Source organism: Mya arenaria, chromosome 3 (assembly GCF_026914265.1).
Source record: "Mya arenaria isolate MELC-2E11 chromosome 3, ASM2691426v1".
NCBI lineage: Eukaryota > Metazoa > Mollusca > Bivalvia > Myida > Myidae > Mya > Mya arenaria.
The window spans coordinates 42,739,186-42,750,018 of NC_069124.1; the positions used below are offsets into that span (position 1 = coordinate 42,739,186).

Here is a 10,833-nt window from a genome sequence, read left to right on the forward strand (position 1 = left end):
TTTAAAAGAACTGTTTGATAAACGTGCGCGACAGAACGCAAGGCTGTTGCCATTCGAAACACCTCGGCCATTTCCCATGGAAAACAACAATAAAACATATCTCAATGCAATACAATGTTTTAAGCTGGGGGCAAAATAGGGTAGGTCGGAAAACCGGATTCAAACATTATTTTAACGGCTTTTAAACGCTCACCAATTCTTCAATATTGATGCATTTAATTAATATATACGTGGCCTAAAAATTCTTAAAGGCCTAGTTTAAGGAATGTTTGGCATGAAAATCCCCTGCTGTGCATCTCCTGCTAATAGCACTGGTGTCGCAGTAGGGGCCATTTTCCTGTGTATTCGTTTATTGGCTCAGGGCTATTTAGCGTCCATTTTATAATAAAACATCCAAAACTTCACAGCAGGATACTCAGATTGGAGATCTGATAAGACAATTAGGCAATAAGATTAAGATCAATTAACAGAGGTTGTGTACAAATACACGAGTACACGGGGGGGGGGGGGGGGGGGGGGTAATAATAGAAGGCTTAAACTAGGCATATAAGTTTAAAAAAGCGCAAAAATATCGCTAATATGTTTTTTTAATCTGTACCTAAATCATATTCATATTTTTTTATTTAAGCCAACTGAGTTAAACACGATAATGCATTTAAATTGAAAAAAAAAATGTTTTGCATTAACCTATGCTGTGCACCTTAAAACTTTGAAATCTATGCAAACATACATTCTGTTCTATTTCAGAGCCACAAATACGCTCTTTCAGTATAGCAAATGACAAAAAAAACTCGTGGAATATTTATTAAAAGCAACATTTAAACTAGTTCTACCACACCTGTACCAAACGTATGTACATTAAAAAAGGTCGTAACAACAATTTGCAATTTAGTAACACAGTCTAAATTACCAAAAACTATTTTCTACTTATGTGTGTTTGCAAGATGATAAAAACAGTCCGAAGGCGATCCAAATGGTTACCATGTACGTGTATGTTATTTATATAATTATAATTGTCCATATGTTGGAATAACTCATGGTCTTATTTCTAATTTTATGCATAGCGTTGATTACGCGTTGACCACTGACGGACTTTAACCGCGGCTGCCGCCGAAGGACGGCGGAACGCACTGACAGTTTCCGTTAGAGAGCAACACCAGTTTCCACACTCCCGGGCACGTCTTCCCAGCGCAGGGTTTCTCGCTGAAAAAGGATTGGGATAATGAATAATTTTCATATATTATTTATCAAAATTAAGGAAGACGATTTTTGATTTTTTTTTAAATTCTGCCGAATTATCGTATTTACTAACTCTTTCGTGTGCCTTTACATGTTTTTTTAAATTTCTGATTTAGTACAGGATTCAACAAAAACATATAAACAATATATTTTATACATATATTATACAAACTATCTTACGTCGGTTTTGGCGTGGTTGTTGTAGCTGTAGTTGTTGTCGGCGTCGTCGTAGACGCAGTTGTTGTCGTGGTGGTGGAAGTGGTGCTGGTCGTGGTTGGTTCCGTCGTTGTCCAATCCTCGTCGGTATCATCTTTGTCATCAACGTCAGCGGCATCGTCTATGGGACCGACGCCAAGGTCTCCCAGGTCCGTCATGCCGCCGGTTCCAGCGATCATATCGATGTCGCTGTCGGTGTCGTCGTTATTTTTGAGAATGATGTCAGACCTCCCCATCAGCCCCTTCATGACTTTCTCGAGGTCAATCTCACCAGTTACTCCCGTTTTCAGCGTGCATCTTCAACAGAGTTGATATTTCGAAATATATGATAAAAGCTTGAAAATTGGCGAATAGCCACAGGTGAAAATATCAATAACAAATAAAAATTTGGAATTATTTTATTATTTTTGATTTAATCAAGAAATGGAATTACCCGTGTAACACATAAAAGAAAGACCCAAGACTTGCAGTTGTGTTGAAACATTGCTAATGAATGAGCAGAAACGGTAAAAATATTAAACTAAATTCAATTAACTTGTACAATTATTTTTAAATAGTTTGGTTTGAGCAGTGTTTTTTTTCGGCCTATACGCGATATAGGTCTAAACGTTGAATGGTTTGTTCATCAGATCCAAAAAAGTGTTCTAAGTCTGGATGTTGAATGGTTTGTTCATTAGATCCAAAAAAGTGTTCTAAGTCTGAACGTTGAATGGTTTGTTCATTAGATCCAAAAAAGTGTTCTAAGTCTGGACGTTGAATGGTTTGTTCATCAGATCCAAAAAAGTGTTCTAAGTCTGGACGTTGAATGGTTTGTTCATCAGATCCAAAAAAAAAGCGTTCTAAGTCTGGACGTTAAATGGTTTGTTCATTAGATCAAAAAAGTGTTCTTAGTCTGGACAATGAATAATTTGTACATCAGATACAAAAAGTGTTCTAAGTCTGAACGTTGAATTGTTTGTTCATCAGATCCAAAAATGTGTTCTAAGTGTGGACGTTGAATGGTTTGTTCATCAGATCCAAAAATGTGTTCTAAGTCTGGACGTTGAATGGTTTGTTCATCAGATCCAAAAATGTGTTCTAAGTGTGGACGTTGAATGGTTTGTTCATCAGATGCAAAAAAGTGTTCTAAGTCTGAACGTTGACTTGTTTGTTCATCAGATCCAAAAATATGTTCTAAGTCTGGACGTTGAATGGTTTGTTCATCAAATCCAAAGAAGTGTTCTAAGTCTGAATGTTGAATAATGTGTTCATCAGATCCAAAAAAGTGTTCTATGTCTGAACTTTGAATTGTTCGTTCTTGTGAATCAAACAGTGATCTAAGACTGAAATTTGAATGGTTTGTTCTTTTAACCCGGCAAAAAAGTGATCTAAGTCTGACCTGAATGGCTTGTTCTTTCAATTTTCAATGTGTTTTAAGTCTGAATTTTGAATGATTTGGTCTTTAGAACCAAAAACAAGTGTTCGAAGTCTGAACGTTGAATAGATCGTTCCTCAGAGACGGAAAGGTTGTCTAAGTCTGAACGTTGAATAGATCGTTCTTCAGAGACGGAAAGGTTGTCTAAGTCTGAACGTTGAATGATTTGTTATTTAGAAATAAAAAAAAAATGTTTTATTAGTCAGCGCCCTATTTTATATTACTTAAGAAATATTCCAACTTAGGGACTAGTTCATAAATTGCAGAACAATGCTTTCAATGGTTTCCACGTTGCATAATAAAATATAAAGTTTAGTTTGTTTTATAAAACTTTACACTTTAATTGATAATGAAACCTTGAATTATAATAGCCCTGCTTATCGTTTTGATTTTAAATACTATCAATCATAATAACAACTCGGCCATCTCCGAGATAGATACAGGCCGAGGTGTTCCGATTGATATAGATGAAGGTTACACGGTACTATTAAAATATCCTTTATGTCTGTAAACCTCCTACGCAGTAATCTCCCTTGGTGACAGCAAAAAAGCCGAGTTTTGAAAAATTAACCTTGAGCTTATTTGTTTGTTTTGAAAATGTCATTCGAAAGAATGAACTCCAGATAATTTCCTTTGATATATAGTATTTTTATCCCCATTCTATATACTCATATGAGTGAAATGTGTTACATAAACTTGTACAAAATATAAAGCAAGGAATTCACAGAACATGCCGGTACAAATAAAAGGTGAATTTAATGCTATTGAAATCTATGTATAAGACCATTGACTCTATTTCATCCGAAGAGACGTATGTATATTTTTTGTTATTATTCAGTTTTAACTGGAGGATTAGCTTGGGGAAAAAATAACCATAATGTCCTTCGAGCATATGTACACCCAACATAAAACAAAATATTATCATTGAAATAATAACCATTTTTGGTTATCTGCATGCACGTTTCTCTTCTAATTTCATTGCGCCGACTTGATGCTATGCATCAACTTTTTTCTTGTAAGTAGTAATAGTTTTATCACTCAAAATATATATGTTTGTTATACATGTGTGTGTATTGATTTGGAATAAGAGCGTCGCTCTAACATTTAATTAATATTTTGCTCATCTACCCACCTGCACGTGGTTGTCGAGAAGTACGAGGGCTCTGGGCAAGAGGCTGTGTTCCGGTTCGGGCAGATACAGTCGCACTCGGACTCGTCCCATATCTGCTGCCCGCTGCACGTGCCAACTAGCCTCATCCGCTCTGGTCGACACACACACCGGCACTTCCGGGCCTCGTACCTGGTATGGAAGAAGCATGAATCCAATAAGATACAATATTAAACGAAGCAAGCAGGAATGTAAACTAACGTCATTGACATTTATATCAAATATCTTAGACGTAAAGTGTTGCCTCACTACCCTTGAAAAGGTTTAATCGCATAACGGCATGAAATCACCACACACATAACTTATTCTAGTAAACTATATGTCTTAATAGACCATAACTTTTTGTACATGTTTCCGTTAAAATCTTGATACCGTTATAACAGCACGTTGCAATAACCACATCAAATTTCTATTTACATTATTAACCTTTAGGACCGGGCTTCACACTGGATGTGTCCATAAACGAGACAACAATAATAATAACATCAGTAACTACAACACTTCAACCTCCACCACCACCACCACCACCACCAACATCAACACCATCACCATCACAACCACAACCACCAACAACAGCATCACCACCACCACCACTAACAACAACAACAACACCAACATCATCACCATCAAACCAACCACCACCACCACCACTAACAGCATCTACATAACCACCGCCACTACCACCAAGACCAATACCACCACCACCACCACAACCACCACCAACGACAACAACGACGACGACAAAATAAGAACAAGTCCAACTTTACTTACACTTGGAACTTGTGGCACTCATGAGGTTTGGTTTTGCACTGGGCATCACACTGTGTGTGCTCGATCACCGTGACGACCCGTACCCCCAGGAACGTGAATCGGTGAGCCCCGGGGTACGGCAGCTTTGTGTCGAACACCTAAAACAGACATAGAACTCCATGTTTAAAGCTTGTAAAGAATATATATGGTTATTATAGACTGCATTCGCTCGAAATACCTTTAAATGTTGTCGTAAAATATTCATTTTACATTGAACAAGAGCATTCGGAACTCCTCGGCCATTTTCTACGAAAACAACCTCTAATGTATATGGATGGTTTACAATGTTCGAAATCGGTACACTTTAACAACGCTGCAAGTAGACCGTGTAGTAATTTTAATTTAGCAGTTAAACTTTTTTACTTAACTCTATGGAATCATAATTATGAATGCAATAATACACTTAACTGGCTATCAATTTAAACTTAGATCTACAAATACAAGCTAAAACACTACATTTAATCAATTATATAATTCAAAAGTTTACGAACTACTTCTACTGATGTACCGGCATACATCCGAGGTTGTTTTCGTAGAAAAGGGCCGAGTAGTTCCGATTGGACTTATAGAGGCAATGTTGGTGTGTAACCTTTATACTACCCGCGCACATGCGCAAATTGTCTAAAAATGCCACATGAATAACATTATATAGTGCCGGTAAAAACAATTTGCAACACATAGTATGTCGTGGCCATGCCATGTATATTCTTGTAAGTAATAAAACTGTGTCGTTGGAATCTTGGCCACTACATGTACATTCTTAGTTGTTTGAACGAGTAAGTAAGTCGTGGACACGACCTAACAAAGTCGTGGCCATGAGTAAGTAAGTCGTGGGCAAGACCTAACAAAGTCGTGGCCACGAGTTAGTAAGTCGTAGGAACAATATAGCAATTCGTGGCCACGACATTCTAAGCCATGGGGACGAATGGTAAATCGTTCATCAGGTAAAAAAATAACCACACATAACACTTCTTTTGCACGGTATATTGTGTACTTACTCTCATAAATCTTTCCTCGGTTGCTGTTGGCTCACAAGAGAAAACGTCGCTAGTACAGCATCCTCCACAGCGCATAGCACGTGTGCATGTGGGCCAGACGGTGATGGAGGGGTCAGGATGCCGCGGCAGAGCAATCGTCATTTCCCGCGGGTTACACGCGTCAAAAATGGCGATCTCCGCAGGACCTAAGGACAGAATACGGGTAAAATAGAAACATCCTTCTTCGCAAAAGTCATAAATTAATAGATCGAGGAGCAATGCGTTCCACCGAATTTCGTTGTCTACTACTAGATGTCAGGGTGTTTAATTTAATAATCGATTAAAGGTTTATATAAGAAGCAAAACCGAGTTGCGACGCTCAAACGCAATAGCAATCGGAACACCTCGGCCAGTATCCAACAGGAATTTGCTATCGTAACAACTCGGCCGTCTCCGGCAAGGTTCGAGATAGACGAATTCCTTCGCTAATTCCTGTTGGATACTGGCCTAGGTGTTCCGATTGTCTATCTCGAAGCTTCCGGAGATGGCCGAGTTGTTACGATTGACACAATAGGTGAATACTGAGCACAGTTTACATGTGCCACACAGAACGTTGATATTCATTCAGTTTGTTTTAATGTTCCGACAATGTCGTACAAAATCTGTATGCAAGTACTAATAATGGACTTTAATGTACATCTAGGTTAGATAATATATAATATAAACCATATAACAGTAAAATAAACAATTATTTAGGTCCTTACAAGTTTTATACCGCGACCAAGTATATTTTGTGCATACACATATATATTATTATATACCATTTTGCATTGACAATATGATTTAAAAAGTAAAGGTAACTTTTCATTCAGGGATCTTGATTTCGTGGGTAAGCAAACCAATGAAATCCACGAAAATTAATATCCCACGTATATTTATGATTTCACAGTATAATGAAATGTACATTTAGTGACCATATACAACGAGCAGGCAGACACTTATCATTTTACGAATCATATCAACTGTGGCGGTTTCCATCGGAACAGTAGTATCAGCGACACTATGCACAGAAATTATTTTGCATATTTCTGTTGTTTGATATATATTGTTTTAGTTAGCAGAGATATTTTCTACTTGTATTGGACGTTCTAATAATTATATAACTGTGAAGTACTTTACCTTGTGAGACCACAACTTTTTCGTCGTCAGTATCTTGTGGCCTTGTGGCATTCATCACTGAAATAGAAACACAATTTCCAAGAATATTCTATGCTATCTCACAGGTTGACCGTTTGGACAAAAAAAAATTGTCTTGGAATCAGCCAATGTTTACGTAAATGTCTAGAAACCAATGATATAAGACTGCTGACAAAAGACCAGCTCGCAGTTTATCTTATTTGAATTCGAAAGTTTTTTATTTTATGTCTAAATGCGTTACTAACGCTTTAAAGCTGCACTCTCACAGATTGAACGTTTTGACAACTTTTCTATTTTTTGTCTTTGAAAGAGCAAATTTTTGCATAAATATCTGCAAACCAGTGATAAAAGACTGCTGACAAAAGATCAGATCGCAACTTTACATATTTTCGTCCCAAAATTGATGTTTTATGCAGTTTTCTTAAACCGTTAGTAACGGTTTAAGCCATAAAACATTAAATTTGGAGTGGAAATATGAAGATCTGCGATCTGATCTTTTGTCAGCAGTCTTTCATCATTAGTTTGCAGACATTTACGCAAAACAATCTAATTCCAAGACAAAAATAAAAAAAAGTTGGAAAAACGGTAAATCTGTGAGAGTGCAGCTTTAAAAAAGGAGATTTGCGACAGATTTCCAAATAATTGAGATCTGTTCTATTGTGAGTTATCTATCATGATGAAGAGAAGGCATTGATGCCAAAATCAGCTGATTCTGAGACATTTTTTTAAAAAGTCAAAATTGTTCATCGGTGTGACTGCAGCTTTAAGTCAAGGTTATATTATCTTATATCATTGTTGTCAAACAAAGGATGAGCGATTAAAGAAATTGACGTTAGAGGAGTGGAGCGAACTGAGGCGCAACTTTGTTTATGAATCCCCTTTCGTAGAACCGAGATATATGTCTTATTGTTGGAAGGGTGGTTTCGGGTTTTTCCTGCGAACATCTGGTTATGTTAAGTGTGAAATTCAGTAACGGGAGATGTAGTTCAAATAAAGCTTAATTCTGACCACAAAAATAGAAAAAACTTATTTGATTAATTTACTATGTCTTATAACTCTATCAAAATATTATACTCACATTGTTTAACTATTAGATAGATTCTTACATGGCTTCTTGTGGTTCGAGCATGGTGACAAAGCCTTCAAACACAAATACAGTCGAACCCCGTTGGCTCGAATTCCCAAGAAACGGCTAAAATACCTCGAGACTCGGAAAAATCGAGCCAAGCGTGACTGTCTACATCAGTATAAATAAATCGTTCCTTTATCGAGCCAAGCGAGTTCGAGCCATCGGACTCGACTGTAATGCATCTGTGTATATTTTCCATATACGAATATGAGCCACAATAACTCACTTGCTTCACAATCTTCAGCGGCCATGTATTTACAGAGGAAATTAGCCGAGTCCTCTTCCATGTTATGTGCCAGCTCCAACTCAAAATCTGGGTCCAACTGCAAGAAACGATGAATTTCAAGAGTTACTTGACTTCCTAGTTCCATTGCTAACCGCCACAGGTATGGGCGTATGGAAGCGTATATTGTATATACCATATACTACATAACCTTTCTTGCCATTTTCGAAGGTTATTTACCATTTTTGTAATATGTTGCATAATTTTTCTTTTAAGCACACTTTTAACATCAGTTTCTTCTGAGAAACAACATAAGAAATAGTTTCAAAGCACTAGTGGGTATTAGTGCCTAAGCAAAAAAAAAAAAAATTCCGGTGGACGATTTTGCCCGGTGGGGGATTTAGTTCTTCATTCATTTACTGGTGATATGATCATGTTGTCTTATCGATATCTGTTTTATCGACACACATATACACACTCACACACACATACTAACACACACGCACGCACGCACGCACGCACGCACGCATGCACGAGTTTCCAACCAAAGGGATGATAAAAACATTATTAACGTAACTAAAGAAGCATACTCAGAATTGAATTCATTTCAAAGTATTTCCCCTTTTCTGTTTGATTGTGGGTTGCATGCACAACTTTAAAATCAGGATGGACATACGAAGACGATGACATATGTGAGGTTCATTCATGAACGTCAAAGATCGAATACAGATCAAATCCTCAACAATGGTTGACCCTGTTTCCAGTTTGTCTGGAAATTGGTGGATGTGGATGGTGAACTCTCAGTGGGTTCACTGGAAGGCCATGGCGAACTCAACCTCTGTGATAGAAGACTTAATGATCGATTCCTGGCACTTCAATATCACAAAGTCCTAAAGAACTATCTAATCATTACTTGAACGATGTTATTTTCTTATTGGTTATACCGGGCCGGGATGATTCAAAATTCCCCCGTAAATAATTACAGTTCACTGAAACTGCATCTATATTCATGAGGTCGGATGTGTTTCCCGACAGAAATCAAACCATGGTGAGCGTAATTATTTTTCCGATTTTGGTGGAAGAAGGGTGGGGGGGGTGTAAGGGGGGATTGAGCGGTTTGCTGTAGAAAATACCAAATCCTGACCTCAATTCTTAGAAAAAATATTATAAAGAACCTCGCCCATGTTTTGGCACTAAAAGTAATTTCCCGATAATGCATCTGAACACACTTATATTATAAATATTTTACTATTTGATACCGAAATTGCCAAAGATAAATACACTAAAGGAAAAAAACGGGTTTTAGTGGAAAGCGATCGATACAGTATTTTTTTTTGAAAACCGAAACTTTATCCACTCGCCCACAGGGACTCATACTAAAAAGACGGAAATCTAAACCTTTACTGAAACATTTGTAATGTCAATCGACCAATCACGCTACAGCTTTTTGTTTAACCGCGTTAGTAACTCAATTCAGAATTGTCCACTTCAAAAACAATATATAACAAATATCACATTTTGATAAAGGGTTCCGGTCGTCAATATCTTAGTGTCAACACTCCTAATGATTTGCCATTGTCGTCGTTATCATCGTCGTCGTTATCATCGTCTTCGTCTTCGTCATCATCATCATCATCATCATCATCATCATCATCATCATCATCATCATCATCATCATCATCATCATAAAAAGTAATATTTCTATTTCACATTAAAACAAGGAATCTTTTTCATACCTCCATGCTGTATGTTCCCAACGCGACGACAGTAACGAAAAATATCACACACTTCATTCTGGAATGTTCCTTTAGAATGTATCTCCGGCAATAAGACAAATGGAAAATATAAGTCAAAGTGTTTTATGTTAACAGATCACAGAATAAATAAAACACGGACTATAATTTTCGAAACTTCTGAAACGCTCTCTTTAATTCTCCTTACTCCGAGGTTCCATTGGCACGCGTTTCCCTTACAATGTCGGTTTCAATATGATGCGATCACGAGTAATCTCCATTTATACCATCTATCTCTTTGTTGTTATCTCAAGTCAATCTTATCCGGAAAAAAACCCTCAGGAAAACAAACTCTAAAAACACTCCTTGAACCTTATTAGCTTGTAAAATAACAAGTGTTTCTTATTTTTTGTCAAATGTATTTACCATTTGCGTACTTACGTACAACATCCGCTTGTGATGAGGTCTTTCATAATGATGCATATTGTTGATATAATTTGGTACCATTATAAATGTCGCTGTATACGGTAAATGCTCTCCGAAGTAGGTGAGGATAGAGACGACTTTTATGACAAGAAATGTAGATATTTAAGACATTATTTCGAAGTACGACAGACAAGTTATAGTTCCGTTAGCTATAGTCGAACCTCGTTGGCTCGAACTCACTTGGCTCGATTTCCCCGTTGGCTCGAAGTGTGGATGTAAATGACCCGATTTCTTTATACTG

At 37.2% G+C, this 10,833-nt stretch overlaps 1 protein-coding gene across 1 annotated transcript; it reads right to left on the minus strand.

Annotated features, from left to right (window-relative positions):
* Positions 1-790: 790 nt before the first annotated feature.
* LOC128228708 (uncharacterized) lies at positions 791-10,532 on the minus strand. The gene is made up of 8 exons (XM_052940176.1): positions 10,110-10,532; positions 8,377-8,473; positions 7,004-7,060; positions 5,846-6,030; positions 4,809-4,945; positions 4,002-4,169; positions 1,420-1,752; positions 791-1,203 (listed from the first exon to the last, which is right to left on the minus strand). Exons 1-8 carry the CDS (start codon positions 10,164-10,166, stop codon positions 1,095-1,097), a joined length of 1,143 nt encoding a protein of 380 aa, XP_052796136.1. The 5' UTR covers positions 10,167-10,532; the 3' UTR covers positions 791-1,094.
* Positions 10,533-10,833: the final 301 nt, after the last annotated feature.